This window comes from Acanthochromis polyacanthus, chromosome 4, assembly GCF_021347895.1.
Source record: "Acanthochromis polyacanthus isolate Apoly-LR-REF ecotype Palm Island chromosome 4, KAUST_Apoly_ChrSc, whole genome shotgun sequence".
In the NCBI taxonomy this organism is placed as follows: domain Eukaryota; kingdom Metazoa; phylum Chordata; class Actinopteri; family Pomacentridae; genus Acanthochromis; species Acanthochromis polyacanthus.
This window is the reverse complement of record NC_067116.1, coordinates 888,111-906,373: the sequence shown is the minus strand read 5'-3', so window position 1 is coordinate 906,373 and position 18,263 is coordinate 888,111. Positions and strand designations below refer to the sequence as shown.

At 38.8% G+C, this 18,263-nt stretch overlaps 1 protein-coding gene across 5 annotated transcripts; it reads right to left on the bottom strand.

The window, feature by feature from the left end:
* Positions 1 to 1,063: 1,063 nt before the first annotated feature.
* LOC110966540 (uncharacterized) lies at positions 1,064 to 17,860 on the bottom strand. 5 transcript variants are annotated; one of them, XR_007941593.1, is made up of 7 exons: positions 17,741 to 17,860; positions 12,863 to 13,002; positions 11,878 to 12,012; positions 10,350 to 10,508; positions 4,666 to 6,176; positions 4,466 to 4,577; positions 1,064 to 4,339 (listed from the first exon to the last, which is right to left on the bottom strand). XR_007941593.1 is itself a non-coding variant. In XM_051947709.1 (5 exons), exons 2-5 carry the CDS (start codon positions 12,981 to 12,983, stop codon positions 3,327 to 3,329), a joined length of 552 nt encoding a protein of 183 aa, XP_051803669.1. In that variant the 5' UTR covers positions 12,984 to 13,002; positions 17,741 to 17,843; the 3' UTR covers positions 1,064 to 3,326. The 5 variants fall into 5 exon arrangements, 2 of the variants coding, with proteins under 2 accessions (XP_051803669.1, XP_051803668.1); XR_007941591.1 differs by having other exon boundaries at positions 4,466 to 6,176; XR_007941592.1 differs by having other exon boundaries at positions 1,064 to 4,577; positions 17,741 to 17,858.
* Positions 17,861 to 18,263: the final 403 nt, after the last annotated feature.

Below are 18,263 nucleotides of genomic sequence, written 5' to 3'. Positions count from 1 at the left end.
CAGGTTGACAGTTAGCTAGTCTAAAAATGACTAGCTGACAGTTAGCTGGTCTAAAAATGACTAGCTGACAGTTAGCTAGTCTAAAAATGACTAGCTGACAGTTAGCTAGTCTAAAAATGACTAGCTGACAGTTAGCTGGTCTAAAAATGACTAGCTGACAGTTAGCTAGTCTAAAAATGACTAGCTGACAGTTAGCTGGTCTAAAAATGACTAGCTGACAGTTAGCTAGTCTAAAAATGACTGGTTGACAGTTAGCTAGTCTAAAAATGACTAGCTGACAGTTAGCTGGTCTAAAAATGACTAGCTGACAGTTAGCTGGTCTAAAAATGACTAGCTGACAGTTAGCTAGTCTAAAAATGACTGGTTGACAGTTAGCTAGTCTAAAAATGACCAGCTGACAGTTAGCTGGTCTAAAAATTACTAGTTAACTGTCAGGTTTAGCTCAGTGTTCCAGTACACAGCATCAGTATCACAGAAATGATTTTACCCTGTATCCCTCACAGTAATCAGATTACCTCTCAGTAATAGAGTACTGTCTCTGATGTCAGATTAGTGGTTACATTGAGGCTCCACAGCAGGAACTCAGTGGAACTAAGCTGAGGTTCTTTGGTTCCTCCTTCAGTCCTCCTCATGGAGGAAACCAGAGTCCACTCATTTCTGCTCACATCTTCTGTGTTCTTCAGCTGCTCTCTGCTGGAGGGGTTGTGTTGCTCTACCTTTCTCTGGAGAACACTTCAGAGGTTCTGGTGGCTTCAGGACTTACACTGTCCAGGTCCTGCTGGGACAACCCACTCCTTCTGGAAATAAAGTATTTTTGATCCTCCGTGCTTCACTGTCAGGACCATGCATCCACTGGGGTAGTCCTGGTCAGGTTCTCACCAAACATCTGGACTCCATCTGAGCCCAACTTATTGATCTTCATCTGACCAAAGAATGTTCTCCAGCATCCATCAGGCTTCTTCTCATGTTCTTCAGCTTGGAGGTAATCAGATTACTGTGAGGCAATATTACCAGATCTGCTGTGGGGTTTCACTTTGTCAGGTCATCGTTTTTCACCAAAACTAACTTCAGTCTGAGCAGTTACCATGGAGACAGCCTGACCAGAGTTCTAAAAGGGATTTCTGTTTGTCTTTATTCATGATCTGTTGTATTCCTGTTTATTTTTTATAGATTTGTCACATTTTATAGAAATAAATCCTGAAGCTGAAGAGCATGTTGATTTGTTTTATTTCCACACCGCCTGTTTCCATGGCAACAACTTCAGGTTTAATGAGGAGAAACATAAAAGCAAAATGAAGAAGGTTCTTAGAGAACAGAGTTCAGTAAGGTGTCAGGTGTTTTTAAGATGGATTCAGATCAAGTTCCATCATCCACTGTGATGGCTTTTAATAAGAGCAATTTAATAATAATAATTCTAATAAGTGACTAAATGTTCAGCTGAAGGTTGAAAAGTTCACAGCAGCTCATTATTCATGAAACACACAGAAAATGACACAAATGAACTTCTACAGAACATTTATCACACAGGATAGTTCATCCGTTAGCTGTCCTCTGTAGGGGGTGGAGCCTATCCCAGCTGACTGAGGGGGAAGGTTCACCTGGACAGGTAACGGTCCATCAGACAAAGACTGATTTTCAAAGATGGGGTTCTCTTTCTTTGTCATTGATCGGAAGAATTAACGTAGTTAAAATGAATGTTCTACCTAAATTTTTATTTCTGTTTCAATGTTTGCCTGTATTCTTATCAAAAAGTGTTTTCAAAAATATTGACTCGATGATTTCTGAATTTCTGTGGAATGGCAAGACACCCAGGGTGAGGCTGAAAATTCTTTAAAATTACAAATTTGATGGTGGTCTTACTTTACCAAATTTTAAATTCTATTACTGGGCAGTAAATATAACCAAAGCACTATGCTGGCTGAAACTGATGGACTGACCCTGGTGTCAACTGGAAACAGTCCCGTTCCTCATCTTCTCTACGAGCCTTGATGACAGGCTCAGTATCAGTCAACCCTTCTGGCTTCACTAGCAACCCTGTGGTGATCTCTACATTAAAGATATGGTTTCAATTTAGGAAACAGTTTAAATTTACTGACCCTACTGCATTAACTCCATTACTGAGAAATCATGTATTCAAACCTGCCCTCACAGATTCTGTTTTCAAAATATGGCACAATAAGGGTCTCAAATCATTCAAAGATCTCTATAAGGATGGAATTTTTTGCTCTTTTATAGAATTAACTAGGGAATACGATCTCCCTTCTTCTCATCTTTTTTGGTATTTTCAAGTCAGGAATTGTGTAAAATCACTATTTCCAAATTTCCCTCAAATCCCACCTGAGCAAAAATGTGATGCACTTTTGCAATTGAATCCATTACAGAGGTCTATAATTTCAAAGGTTTATGGCATAATTCAGTCTTATGATGGTTACTGAACCACTAGTATAAAGGAGGCCTGGGAGCATGAGTTGGGCTTAACTTTGGAAGATTCCTGGTGGGAACCGGCACTGATTGTTATCCATAAGACCTCCATTTGTGCCCGCTTGACTCTAATACAATTTAAAGTTCTGTTCAGATGTCACTATTCTAAAACTCGACTGGCACAATTTTTTCCAAACACAGCTGACATCTGTGACAGATGCTCTGGATCACTTTGTAATCTCACACACGTTTTTCTTTTGCCCAAAATTAACAAATATTTGGCAGATTTATTTTGATACAATGTCCAAAGTTCTTCAAAAATCCATTGACATTTCTCCCCACATTGCAATTTTTGGTCTCCCCAAAGACTATGATAACTTTACATCTGTTCAAAAAGAAGTCTTAGCTTTTACATCTTTAATTGTGAGACGTCATCTCCTCCTAAATTGGAAATCTACAAACACTCTGGATGAGTGAAGTCATGTCTTTCTGAAGACTAGAGAAAATAAGGTACTCCAGACAAGGTAATTTGAACAAATTTAACACGAAGTGGCAACCATTCATTTTATTTTTTAACATTAGTTAGACCCACACTCCAAAACTCTTCCTGTGAGTTTTTTTATTATGTTTTGTTTGTGCTCTGTTTTGTAATTTTCTTTTCTTTTATTGAAATGTATTTATTTATTTTATTTGTTTTGCTTTTTGGAGACTTAAAAAATTGAGAAAAGATGTACACATATGTGATGATCATTTATACCAAAATGTATTCATTGTTTGATGTATACATGCCAATAAACATATGAGACACAGACACCTACAGACAGTTCAGAACCTCCAGGGAACCTCAGCAGGTCTTTGGATTGTGGGAGGAACCTGGAGAACCCAGCAGGGAGAACATGTGGACTCTAACCAGAACCTTCTAGCTGTGAGGTCACCATGAGAACCACCATGCTGCCCTCATTAGGACCCTTATCTCCTGATAAACATGAAGTTCTGAAGACGTCCAGCAGGAGGCGCTGTGCCGCAGTCTTTATGAATCCATCTAAAATCATTTAGGCGTCAGAAATGAGAGAAAAACAGAAAAACTTCTCATTGTTTAATAAAACTTTGTTGTGGCTGATCTACGTTATTTCTAGAATCATTCTGAAACCGGCGGACCTGGAGCCTCCAGCTGCTGCTTCAACAGGAATCTAATTTAATTGAATTTAGTTAAACCTGGTTTCTGGGACATTATTGAAGGAAGACTAGCAGCTCCTTCATGCTGCTGAACGTTTCACTCCTCATCATTAATCCTGTCTATGTTTACTTTCATTTTACTTCTCTTCAGTTTTCTTATTCCCCAGCAAACTGCACAGGAAATGACCTTCCACCCACTCAGATCCAGAAATGTACCTGAACGTTGAGGAGCAGATCATCAGTGGAACTCATCAATGGAGGATGATTCTACAGACAGACTAAACACAGATTAAACTTCTGGTGTTCAGATCTCCAGAGTGAGTGAGACAAAGAATTCAGTAAAAACGTCCGTCAGTAGAACTGTTCCTGGATAAATGAGCTCAGTCTTACCCTGCTCTGACAGCTGCTCCTACACTGATTACTGTTTTAGGAAAGGAGTGAATTATTCAGAAGAACTATCTACAAATGAACAGGAGGAGAAAAAATGGACAGGCAGCAGGTAGAATGCTGGATTCAGTTCAGTTTTTATCCAAGAATCTTGATCAAAAGTTCTGAATTCTCTGTTTTACTGAAGACTGTTTTTTTTTCAGAATCAACAGTTTTTATAAGTCTTGATGAAGTCTCAGGACTCTTTTTAAATTCATCAACAATCATTTCCTTCTTCCTAATAACTGCAGTCGGACCTGTTTAGAATCAGATCATCTCCAGACCTTTAGTTTGTCTTCATGTCTGCCAACTGGATCTGATGAAGAAGAAAACATCACAGTTATGTCTGGTTTATTCTGAATTATGCTTTAAAACTATATTTCACTCCTTTACTCATGTTCACTCCTCATGACAACAACAAACAGTTCTCATATCTGAGGACCTCTCCTGCATCCTGGTGGCCAAGCTCTGGACGTGGAGTCTGACTGGACCGTGTTGAAGGCCTCACTGCAGCAGGAGGTTCCGTTTTTAAAGAGGGTCTAAGTTCAGCCTCTCTGGGAAAGAGACGTATGGAAGGACTGAGATAAGAAGAAACTGATATCAATAGAAAATCTGCAAAAATCTGAACGAAATAAATCCCACCACTGGTTTAGCTCCCAGTGTGTGTGTTGGTGCAGCTGGTTTGTGGAGACGTTGTCCTCTTATGTCCTCTTTATGTGAAGTGAGGACCTAGAGGTCAGAGGTCACCTGCTGGGTCTTTTCAGTGATTTCCTGTTTGGATGTCCTGACATCAGCTTTGCCCAACACACACTTCCTGTCCCTGCAGGACCACTTCCTGTTCCGCCCCCTCTGAGCCATCAGTGTGTGATGTTCAGTCAGAAACTTCCAGAGAACGTTCCTGTAATGTTTCCCTGCAGGAACCTTGATGACCCTGTCTCTATTTTACTGAAATATGAACAAACTCATTCAAACATCTTTCATCAGAAAATTCTTAAACATGTTTCCCTAAATCCCTTCAGCTGTGATTCAAACCGACTGCAGATTGATTTTTCTATCACTTTAATGATCAGCTGACGTTCTCTGATTTTATTTAAAGTTCCATCAGAGGTTTAAAGATATTTTTCTTCTGCTTCCTGAATCCTGCAGTTGGCACCAAGAATGAAAAACACTTTGGGTTTTTTCACTTTTAATGTTCTGGTGGATCATTGAATAAAAAAATCATTTTCAGAACCAGAACCTGAACCAGAACCAGAACCTGAGGTCTGGAGGTTCTAAAGATCCAGGATGTCCGTGGTTCTCTGGATTCACATGAAGCTGGTTAGTAACTAGTTAGTTCATTGGAGAGGGGCGGAGCTGGCAGCAGACGACCAATCACAGACAAGGACAGGTGTAGAGAGAGGTACAAATTATAATCCTGAACCAACACCTGAGTACACCTGGACCAACACAAGGATTAAATGTGATCAGACTGAGAAGTTTGATCAGAACATCTGCTGCTCAGATGAAGTTTTCTGGTTCTACGTTCTCTTTAATCCTTCAATTGTAGAACTAAAGTACAATGAATAGAAGTCAACGTGTTTTCATGACGATTCAGAGATCTCACATTCTCTGTCAGCCATTAAAGCATGGAAAGGATCAATATAAAGACATCCGTAAACCATTCATCTGCTCTGATTGGATCTTCCAAAGTCAACAGGTTTTAGAGGTTTTAGTGTTTAGGATTAAATCCACATTTAAAGGTACAACACTGACTCTACAAAGTCTGCAGTCCAGAACTCCCTCCCCAGGTGATTCCACTGCCTTATTCCTGCATCGTCCTCATCCTCCCAGCATCCTCTCTTCTGTGACATCACGTCGCGGTCCTCCTCTGATTGCCTGCTATGAAGGGAAGCAGATGGAGCAGCACTCCAGGCAGATCTCCAGGCAGTCCGACGAACCGCAGCAGTCCTCCAGTATCCCACAATCCAACACGGCTTGACACGCCTCCTCTGTGCACGCCGCCTCCCCCGCCACCTCCACGCAGCAGCAGCAGCCAATGGCAGCATCACAGCAGCTAATTCCACCCACTCCACATGACAGACACTCCCCCACTGCTGAGCACATGGACAGCAGCTCACAGAACAGGCAGGCCAGGAGGCAGTGGGCACAGCAGTCTGTAAGGCAATCAATCAATCAATCAATCAATCAATCAATCAATCAATCAATCAGACTAATCAATCAATCAGACTAATCAATCAATCAATCAACCGATCGATCAATCAATCAATCAATCAATCAATCAATCAATCAATCAGACTAATCAATCAATCAATCAATCAATCAGACTAATCAATCAATCAATCAATCAATCAATCAGACCAATCAATCAATCAGACCAATCAATCAATCAATCAATCAATCAATCAATCAGACTAATCAATCAATCAATCAATCAATCAATCAATCAATCAGACCAATCAATCAATCAATCAATCAATCAATCAATCAATCAATCAATCAATCAATCAGACTAATCAATCAATCAATCAATCAATCAATCAATCAATCAGACTGATCAATCAATCAGTATCATTGCCAGACAGCGGCACAGCATCACTGTAACCATGACAACAAATGAACACTATATGACCACATGATTGTGATCCTACTACAACTCCACCTCTGAGGACTTATCAGGACTTATCCATCAGAAATGATCCAAGGAACAGCTGATTGAATTGTGGGTCCCATCAATTCCTGCCGCCTGCTACATATCCAGATAACCGGATATCCAGTTTCCATACATAACGTACACATGCAGAACACACGCCTGTACACAGCGCAAGATAATTTTCTTGTCAAAGATTTAATCTGTCAGAAATGATCCAACGACTGAGCAGCCTTGGAGGAGGACTGCTCTCTGAGGGCTTTTCTTCTTACATTATTTTGCAAGGTAGTTGCTGGAGGTACGGACCTGTACTTTCCATTTGCCAATCAGATACGCGAGATCTGGTCACGTGACTCCCGGTAGACGCTGGAGGTACGGACCCGTAGCATCGGTACTACAGGTACGGAGCCTAAACCTGACCCTAACACTCAGAGCCGGCTCGCCCAATAGGCAATATAGGCAAATGCTAAGGGCGCCGTGGCCTCCGGGGGGCGCCACAAAATTAGGGGGGAAAAATCCATCCATCCATTTATCCATTTTCTCCTAACCGCTACTTCTTTATACCTTCAATATTATTAAAACTAGTTAGTAGTTATTAATATTAACTCTTAAAATAGAAAGGCTGACATAGATTCAAATATTTAGTAATGCCCCCTCCCACAAACCCCCCTCCTCCGCTAGCTGATGGTACCTGCTCGCTCTCTGTGTGGGGGGAGGGGCAGATTTATTGACGTGACCCCAAAGTTTGTAAATATGTCGAAACGACCAAAGCTGTCCGGAGCACAAGGAAGAAAAAAAGAAAAGAAGAGGAGAAAAAACGGGAGAAAGAAAGAGGTAAAGTAAAGATACAGTGATGACATGAAGCAGCCGTCAGGTGTACTGCCTCAGCTGTTCTGCAGTCTACTGTTAAATTGATAACTTGCTTCTGAGCGATTAGCCACAGTTGCTAACAACTGCTAATCACTTTCATATTTGTGTATCTGGACTGCATGGAAGGGTCTTTACTGTTCTGGATCATTGGTAAAGGTTAAACCTTCTCAGTAGGTTCTACATGAGCCTGACCTACAGTTTATTATTTGTTTTATTTACATCTGGCTCGCTCACGTTTCTCCTGCTTTTAATGATGCAAACTCGTCTCTGTGGACTTTCAATAATAATAATAGATGACTTTGCTGGAAAAAATCTAGGAAAGTACAGTTCTAGCAAGAGAGGTGAGGTTGAGCAGGTGGTGGCACTGGCATCACGCTAGTGGATGCAGTAATAATCACCACGAGGTCTATATGCCTTTTTTGTACATAGTTTTACATATAGTTGTATAGTTATTTTATTTAGTTTTGTATATAGTTATTGCACAGTGTAAATGTAGCTTATGTTTAGTTATTGTGGGCAAACTGTGGTTATTTAAGTTCTTTGATGTTGACTGTTGTACTTATAATTTATTGCTATTATTATTTATTCACTTATTTACAGGATCTTTATTTTGTCGTAAGGTATTTATATTTTATTTCAGATTTACTTTATAACTTGCTTCTGAGTGATTTATTTGGAATTTGTTAAGCAAATAAATTGGGGGACATCTTGTAAATTAAAGACAATGGTATTCGATTTCTTTTGTAAACATATAAATTGCCGATGGGGGGGCGCGATCTAAAAGCTCGCCTAGGGCGCCACATTGGGTAGAGCCGGCTCTGCTAACGCTGACCTTAACCTTTGCTTACCTTTCAACAGTTTGCAGTGGTTAGCAGCTTCTTGACTTGCGAGACTCGCGTACGGGTCCGTATCTGTAGACACTACCATTTTGCCAATTATGACTGGAAAATTAGAAATGTAATTTCTTTTTTTAGTAATAACTTCATCTCTCGTGTGAAATTATGATTTACGTTCCTCAAACATATTTCATGATAAAACTAGAACTACAAAATAATCTCTACAACTTTATCTTTTACCGTTTTCGTTTGACCTCCTTTCTGTTTATTCATTGAACATGTTTTCTGACTTATTTGGACTTAATGGGTCAAACTTTTTGTTCTTTTTGACTCTTTAAAGTTCAGCCTCAGACTGAACTGCTGCTGTTTGTGGTGAAAACGAGAGCAGCTGATGGACTGGGAGGACTGGGAGGGCTGGGAGTGGCCCTGTGTGCTCTGCAGAGATAACAAACCGTCCAGCTGCTGAATGATAAACTCGGCAGGAGGTTGAAGTGTTTCTGTTTAGAGTTCAAGGTCGAATTGCAGCAGCACTTCTACCAGAAACTGCAGGTTTTCCTCTCAATTTGATGGCAGTTTAAATACTCTGAAATACTCTCAAAATCCTCTAAAAACTCTAAAAACACTATAGAAACAGGATCAATAAAGCATTCTGAAAACACCCTGACAACACTGAACATATTCAAAAAACAACGCCACTAACCCTACTAACCCTACCTCTACTAACTTTAATAAATCTACTAACTCTACTAACCCTACGAACTCTAACTCTACTAACCCTACTAACTCTATGATCCCTACTAACTCTACTAATCCTACTAACCCTACTAAACCTACTAACGCTATTATCCCTACTAACCCTAATAATAATGGTTACATTTAAATAGCGCTTTTCAAGACACCCAAAGCGCTTTACAATGGATCCATTATTCATTCACTCACACATTCTCACTCTGGTGGTGGTAAGCTACATTTGTAGCCACAGCTGTCCTGGGGCAGACTGATGGAAGCGTGGCAGCCCATCCGCGCCTACAGCCCCTCTGACCACCACCAACATTCACACACATTCATACAACGTTGTGAGAACACTGGAGGCAAGGGGGGTTAAGTGTCTTGCCCAAGGACACAACGGCACATGACTAGGCGAGAGCGGGAATCGAACCACCGACCCTTTGATCATTGGACGACCCGCTCTACCACCTGATCCACAGCCGCCCCAAGTGCTGGGAGCAGTTCATCCAGCCAGAGAACCAGCACCTGGTGAGTCCAGAGGCTCTGGACCTGCTGGACAAGCTGCTGCACTACGACCACCAGCAGAGACTGACGGCCGCACCCATACTTCTATCCTGTGGTGAAGGAAAACGCCAACACAGACGGCACAAAGGCAATAAGCAGCTCCAGTGCAACATGATAACCAGAGAGCAGGAAGAATCTTTGTTACCTCAACTTGTGACAACTTTACAACCTGTAATAACCCTACTAACTCTACTAACACCAACTCTACTAACTCCACTAACCCTACTAACTCTACTATCTCTACTAACACATAAACAGGTCTATAGTCCTGAGCAGCGGTCATGGGTTCGAGTCCAACCCGTGGTCATTTAGACTCTTCTCACCATGTTTCTTTTATTTAAAAAAGGCAAAACATTAAAAAAAAGTAACATTAAGAAAAACAAATTGTTGTCCTGGAAACTAAAGGAGTGAATGATGGGTGTGGCCAATAGGAACCCAGAGACTATAACCATGGGAACAGTGAAGGCAGACTAAAGGTCAGATGAACTAAAACACTATTTGGACACTTCAGATGCCTTTAAAACCTTTTAGAACCTTCAAGTGGAACATGAAAAACATCTGGTCCATAAAGAGGAACCCCTTTTAGAACATCAGGAGAACATCTAAGCACTGTGGAAACCTGGAGCTCCCTGAAGTTCTCTAGTAACTCAGCAGCAGAACGATGAAGCTGATTGGCTCACCATCTCCGGCAACCTCCTTAATGTGGGCGGCGTCGGTCTTAAAGGAGGTGTGGCTTTTGGTAGAAGATAGCTGCTTCTGATTGGTGCTCTCATGATGTCTACTACAGGTGGATGAAGACGGAGGAGTGCAGACAGGTGACACTGATGATCCATCCACACCTGAGATAACATCACACATGACTAAGTGATGACATCACATTGTTGATGAGGTGCACTCAGGGACATTCAGGGACATTCAGGGACATTCAGGGACATTCAGGTGCATTCAGGGACATTCAAGGACATTCGGGTGCATTCATGGACATTCAGGGACATTCAGGTGCATTCAGGGACATTCAGGTGCATTCAGGGACATTCAGGGACATTCAGGGGCATTCAGGTGCATTCAGGGACATTCAGGGACATTCAAGGACATTCAGGGACATTCAGGTGCATTCAGGGACATTCAGGTGCATTCAAGGACATTCAGGTGCGTTCAGGGACAGTCAGGTGCATTCAAGGACATTCAGGGACATTCAGGGACATTTGGGGACATTCAAGGACATTCAGGGACATTCAGGTGCATTCATGGACATTCATGGACATTCGGGGACATTCGGGGACATTCGGGGACATTCAAGGACATTCGGGGACATTCGGGGACATTCAAGGACATTCAGGGACATTCAGGGACATTCAAGGACATTCAGGGACATTCAGGTGCATTCAGGGACATTCAGGTGCATTCAAGGACATTCAGGTGCGTTCAGGGACAGTCAGGTGCATTCAAGGACATTCAGGGACATTCAGGGACATTCGGGGACATTTGGGGACATTCAAGGACATTCAAGGACATTCAGGTGCATTCATGGACATTCATGGACATTCGGGGACATTCGGGGACATTCAAGGACATTCGGGGACATTCGGGGACATTCGGGGACATTCAGGGACATTCAGGTGCATTCATGGACATTCGGGGACATTCGGGGACATTCGGGGACATTCAAGGACATTCAGGGACATTCAGGTGCATTCATGGACATTCGGGGACATTCGGGGACATTCGGGGACATTCAAGGACATTCGGGGACATTCGGGGACATTCGGGGACATTCAAGGACATTCAGGGACATTCAGGTGCATTCATGGACATTCGGGGACATTCGGGGACATTCTGGTGCATTCATGGACATTCGGGGACATTCGGGGACATTCAAGGACATTCAGGTGCATTCAGGTGCATTCGGGGATATTCGGGGACATTCAGGGACATTCAGGGACATTCAGGTGCATTCAGGGACATTCAGATTCATTCAGGGACATTCAGGGACATTCAGGTGCATTCATGGACATTCAGGGACATTCAGGGACATTCAGGTGCATTCAAGGACATTCGGGTGCATTCATGGACATTCAGGGACATTCAGGTACATTCAGGTGCATTCAGGTGCATTCAGGGACATTCAGGTGCATTCAGGTGCATTCAGGTGCATGCAGGGACATTCAGGGACATTCAGGGACATTCAGGTTCATTCAGATATGCCACCTCTCTGTTTGCGGAGTGCAAAGGTGGGCGGGGCAGGCAGAAGTCGAGAGATGTCATTGGTGTAGGAGCTGTCTGTCAAAGAGTCGTCACTGCTGTCATCCTCCAGCCTATGAGAGAGAGGGGGCGGAGCCTCTTCTGCAAGAAGAGCAGAAGCAAGATGGCATCGGCTGGTTCTCCATCGTTACAACCCTTACCCTACCTCCTTCAGAACTAGCAAAGGTTCTGGAGTTTACAACCCTAACCTACTTCCTCCCAGCTGGTTCTCCATCATTCTAAACAGGAGAACCAGTGAAGGCCCAGTTCTACCTCCTCCCCTTTACAGTCCAGGTGACTTTCCTAAAATCACTTCATTAATCATCTCATCAATTATGGAACTTTTGGATAAAAAAGAAAAAATCATCTTTTGTTCTTCTTCGAACTTCAAAGAAGAAGAAGAGAAGAAGAAGAAACAGAAGGAGGAGGAGGAAAAGAAGACACACCTGTCCTCACCTGCCTCAGCCGAAGCTGTGGTCAGAAGGTCAGGAGGTCAGAGGTTAGAAGGTAAACAGGACTCAGCTGTAAACTAATAATCGGTTCTCAGTCTCTGTTTCCTCGTAGCCAAAATAAAAGCGGCTTTTATCTGAAACTCTGGAGGATTTCTTCCTCCAGGGTTTAAATCATTGTTTGTTGGAGCCTCAGTTTATTCAGAAGTTATTAAATATTTCACTGTTTTCATCTGGAATCATTTAAATGTAACAAATTTAAACAAAACTTCAGTTTGATCTGTCAAATGGAACTTATTAGATTTAAAATAGATCAAACTAAAACTTCACTCAATAAAATGACATCATCAGCAGAAGGTTCGAGAAGGAACAATAATGTTTAAAACCCTTACCTGTCCTCCTGTCCTCACCTGTCCTCCTGTCCTCACCTGTCTCACCTCATTATTTTAGTGTCTCCTCCCGTCACATTGTGTCTTCTCTCACCTGAGAACTTTTCCTCTCACCTGTAGCGTGATGCGTGATCGTCCCATTGGCTGTTGGCTGGCTGACGATGCACTCTGATTGGTTGGGGTCCTTGTTGACTTCAGTGACATCAGAGGCACTGCAGTGTGATGCCACTTCCATCCCCTCAGGAGTCTAAAGTCTGATCGATCAGGAAATAATCAGTAAATCTACTGAGTGATTTACTGCAGTACAGTCTGAAGTACTTTAGGGTAGTTGTACTACAGTAATATCTAAAGTACTTTAGGGTAGTTGTACTACAGTAATATCTAAAGTACTTTAAGGTAGTTGTACTGCAGTAATATCTAAAGTACTTTAGGGTAGTTGTACTGCAGTAATATCTAAAGTACTTTAGGGTAGTTGTACTGCAGTAATATCTAAAGTACTTTAAGGTAGTTGTACTACAGTAATATCTAAAGTACTTTAGGGTAGTTGTACTACAGTAATATCTAAAGTACTTTAAGGTAGTTGTACTGCAGTAATATCTAAAGTACTTTAGGGTAGTTGTACTGCAGTAATATCTAAAGTACTTTAGGGTAGTTGTACTGCAGTAATATCTAAAGTACTTTAGGGTAGTTGTACTACAGTAATATCTAAAGTACTTTAAGGTAGTTGTACTACAGTAATATCTAAAGTACTTTAAGGTAGTTGTACTGCAGTAATATCTAAAGTACTTTAGGGTAGTTGTACTGCAGTAATATCTAAAGTACTTTAAGGTAGTTGTACTACAGTAATATCTAAAGTACTTTAAGGTAGTTGTACTGCAGTAATATCTAAAGTACTTTAGGGTAGTTGTACTGCAGTAATATCTAAAGTACTTTAAGGTAGTTGTACTGCAGTAATATCTAAAGTACTTTAGGGTAGTTGTACTACAGTAATATCTAAAGTACTTTAAGGTAGTTGTACTGCAGTAATATCTAAAGTACTTTAGGGTAGTTGTACTGCAGTAATATCTAAAGTACTTTAGGGTAGTTGTACTGCAGTAATATCTAAAGTACTTTAGGGTAGTTGTACTACAGTAATATCTAAAGTACTTTAAGGTAGTTGTACTACAGTAATATCTAAAGTACTTTAAGGTAGTTGTACTGCAGTAATATCTAAAGTACTTTAGGGTAGTTGTACTGCAGTAATATCTAAAGTACTTTAAGGTAGTTGTACTACAGTAATATCTAAAGTACTTTAAGGTAGTTGTACTACAGTAATATCTAAAGTACTTTAAGGTAGTTGTACTGCAGTAATATCTAAAGTACTTTAGGGTAGTTGTACTGCAGTAATATCTAAAGTACTTTAAGGTAGTTGTACTGCAGTAATATCTAAAGTACTTTAGGGTAGTTGTACTACAGTAATATCTAAAGTACTTTAAGGTAGTTGTACTGCAGTAATATCTAAAGTACTTTAGGGTAGTTGTACTGCAGTAATATCTAAAGTACTTTAAGGTAGTTGTACTGCAGTAATATCTAAAGTACTTTAGGGTAGTTGTACTGCAGTAATATCTAAAGTACTTTAAGGTAGTTGTACTGCAGTAATATCTAAAGTACTTTAAGGTAGTTGTACTACAGTAATATCTAAAGTACTTTAGGGTAGTTGTACTGCAGTAATATCTAAAGTACTTTAAGGTAGTTGTACTGCAGTAATATCTAAAGTACTTTAGGGTAGTTGTACTACAGTAATATCTAAAGTACTTTAGGGTAGTTGTACTGCAGTAATATCTAAAGTACTTTAGGGTAGTTGTACTGCAGTAATATCTAAAGTACTTTAGGGTAGTTGTACTGCAGTAATATCTAAAGTACTTTAGGGTAGTTGTACTACAGTAATATCTAAAGTACTTTAGGGTAGTTGTACTGCAGTAATATCTAAAGTACTTTAGGGTAGTTGTACTGCAGTAATATCTAAAGTACTTTAAGGTAGTTGTACTACAGTAATATCTAAAGTACTTTAAGGTAGTTGTACTGCAGTAATATCTAAAGTACTTTAAGGTAGTTGTACTACAGTAATATCTAAAGTACTTTAGGGTAGTTGTACTGCAGTAATATCTAAAGTACTTTAAGGTAGTTGTACTGCAGTAATATCTAAAGTACTTTAGGGTAGTTGTACTGCAGTAATATCTAAAGTACTTTAGGGTAGTTGTACTGCAGTAATATCTAAAGTACTTTAGGGTAGTTGTACTGCAGTAATATCTAAAGTACTTTAAGGTAGTTGTACTACAGTAATATCTAAAGTACTTTAAGGTAGTTGTACTGCAGTAATATCTAAAGTACTTTAAGGTAGTTGTACTACAGTAATATCTAAAGTACTTTAGGGTAGTTGTACTGCAGTAATATCTAAAGTACTTTAAGGTAGTTGTACTGCAGTAATATCTAAAGTACTTTAAGGTAGTTGTACTACAGTAATATCTAAAGTACTTTAGGGTAGTTGTACTGCAGTAATATCTAAAGTACTTTAGGGTAGTTGTACTGCAGTAATATCTAAAGTACTTTAAGGTAGTTGTACTACAGTAATATCTAAAGTACTTTAAGGTAGTTGTACTACAGTAATATCTAAAGTACTTTAGGGTAGTTGTACTACAGTAATATCTAAAGTACTTTAAGGTAGTTGTACTGCAGTAATATCTAAAGTACTTTAAGGTAGTTGTACTACAGTAATATCTAAAGTACTTTAGGGTAGTTGTACTGCAGTAATATCTAAAGTACTTTAGGGTAGTTGTACTGCAGTAATATCTAAAGTACTTTAAGGTAGTTGTACTACAGTAATATCTAAAGTACTTTAAGGTAGTTGTACTACAGTAATATCTAAAGTACTTTAGGGTAGTTGTACTACAGTAATATCTAAAGTACTTTAAGGTAGTTGTACTGCAGTAATATCTAAAGTACTTTAAGGTAGTTGTACTGCAGTAATATCTAAAGTACTTTAGGGTAGTTGTACTGCAGTAATATCTAAAGTACTTTAAGGTAGTTGTACTGCAGTAATATCTAAAGTACTTTAGGGTAGTTGTACTGCAGTAATATCTAAAGTACTTTAAGGTAGTTGTACTACAGTAATATCTAAAGTACTTTAAGGTAGTTGTACTGCAGTAATATCTAAAGTACTTTAAGGTAGTTGTACTGCAGTAATATCTAAAGTACTTTAAGGTAGTTGTACTGCAGTAATATCTAAAGTACTTTAAGGTAGTTGTACTACAGTAATATCTAAAGTACTTTAGGGTAGTTGTACTGCAGTAATATCTAAAGTACTTTAGGGTAGTTGTACTGCAGTAATATCTAAAGTACTTTAAGGTAGTTGTACTGCAGTAATATCTAAAGTACTTTAAGGTAGTTGTACTACAGTAATATCTAAAGTACTTTAGGGTAGTTGTACTGCAGTAATATCTAAAGTACTTTAAGGTAGTTGTACTGCAGTAATATCTAAAGTACTTTAGGGTAGTTGTACTGCAGTAATATCTAAAGTACTTTAAGGTAGTTGTACTGCAGTAATATCTAAAGTACTTTAAGGTAGTTGTACTGCAGTAATATCTAAAGTACTTTAGGGTAGTTGTACTGCAGTAATATCTAAAGTACTTTAGGGTAGTTGTACTGCAGTAATATCTAAAGTACTTTAAGGTAGTTGTACTACAGTAATATCTAAAGTACTTTAGGGTAGTTGTACTGCAGTAATATCTAAAGTACTTTAGGGTAGTTGTACTACAGTAATATCTAAAGTACTTTAGGGTAGTTGTACTACAGTAATATCTAAAGTACTTTAGGGTAGTTGTACTGCAGTAATATCTAAAGTACTTTAAGGTAGTTGTACTACAGTAATATCTAAAGTACTTTAGGGTAGTTGTACTACAGTAATATCTAAAGTACTTTAGGGTAGTTGTACTGCAGTAATATCTAAAGTACTTTAAGGTAGTTGTACTACAGTAATATCTAAAGTACTTTAGGGTAGTTGTACTGCATATCAGTGAATAAATCAGGTTTAATATTAAAGCTAAATGTTAAATAAACAGAGATTCAAACATGACTCATATTATAACTGTTAAACTTTTTAATAATTCTGTCTGTATTTTCTGTAACTTTGACCTTTTAAGGACATTTTTCTATTAATAATAATTTTAGATGTAGTGCAGGATTTCTGCTTTTAACTGGATTTTTAGACTTCAGTAAAACTTTAAGAACACAAACAGAAAAAGTTCAACATTACATAGAATTTAAACATTAATAAACTGAAGTTAATAAATAGAATAAACATTAATAAACTGAAGTTAATAAATAGAATAAAACATTAATAAACTGAAGTTAGTAAATAGAATAAAACATTAATAAACTGAAGTTAGTAAATAGAATAAAACATTAATAAACTGAAGTTAATAAATAGAATAAAACATTAATAAACTGAAGTTAGTAAATAGAATAAAACATTAATAAACTGAAGTTAGTAAATAGAATAAAACATTAATAAACTGAAGTTAATAAATAGAATAAAACATTAATAAACTGAAGTTAATAAATAGAATAAAACATTAATAAACTGAAGTTAGTAAATAGAATAAAACATTAATAAACTGAAGTTAATAAATAGAATAAAACATTAATAAACTGAAGTTAGTAAATAGAATAAAACATTAATAAACTGAAGTTAATAAATAGAATAAAACATTAATAAACTGAAGTTAATAAATAGAATAAAACATTAATAAACTGAAGTTAATAAATAGAATAAAACATTAATAAACTGAAGTTAATAAATAGAATAAAACATTAATAAACTGAAGTTAATAAATAGAATAAAACATTAATAAACTGAAGTTAGTAAATAGAATAAAACATTAATAAACTGAAGTTAATAAATAGAATAAAACATTAATAAACTGAAGTTAAAGAATAAATAGAAACTTTTCTCACCTGTAGCTGCTTCTGTCTGAATCCTGCTCAGTTTCTGTCCAACAAAGATCCTCCTCTTCCTGCAGACACACACACACACACACACACACACACACACACACACACACACACACACACACACACACACACACACACACACACACACTTATTTATAAATATATCACTGATATATTGTTATATATTATTCATTTAATATTCGTTCTTTCCATATTTAAAAATAAATGACTGATTTCCTGTTTTCGGTTCTCAGTATTTTGGCTCTCAGCTGCTCCAGATGTTTGTTTAGCAGCTGCTGCCTCCTGCTGGACGCTCAGAGAATAACTCTGACGTTCATCTGGAACCAGCGACCTGGTTCTACTGGATCCAGACTGAGGAGAATTCAGCCTGCAGCGAAACCAGAACCAGAACCAGAGGCAGAGCCGGAGCCAGAACCAGAACCAGAACCAGAACCAGAACCAGAACCAGAACCAGAACCAGAACCAGAACCATGCGGGTTCGACAGGACGGGTTTCTGGTGACGTTG

Coding starts and splice junctions, on each gene's coding strand:
- LOC110966540 (XM_051947708.1), bottom strand. CDS start 12,983: ATGGAAGTGGCATCACACTGCAGTGCCTCTGATGTCACTGAAGTCAAC. Junction 12,013..12,862: donor GATCACGCATCACGCTACAG/GTGAGAGGAAAA, acceptor CTCTTCTTGCAG/AAGAGGCTCCGCCCCCTCTC. Junction 10,509..11,877: donor TGCACTCCGCAAACAGAGAG/GTGGCATATCTG, acceptor ATGTTATCTCAG/GTGTGGATGGATCATCAGTG.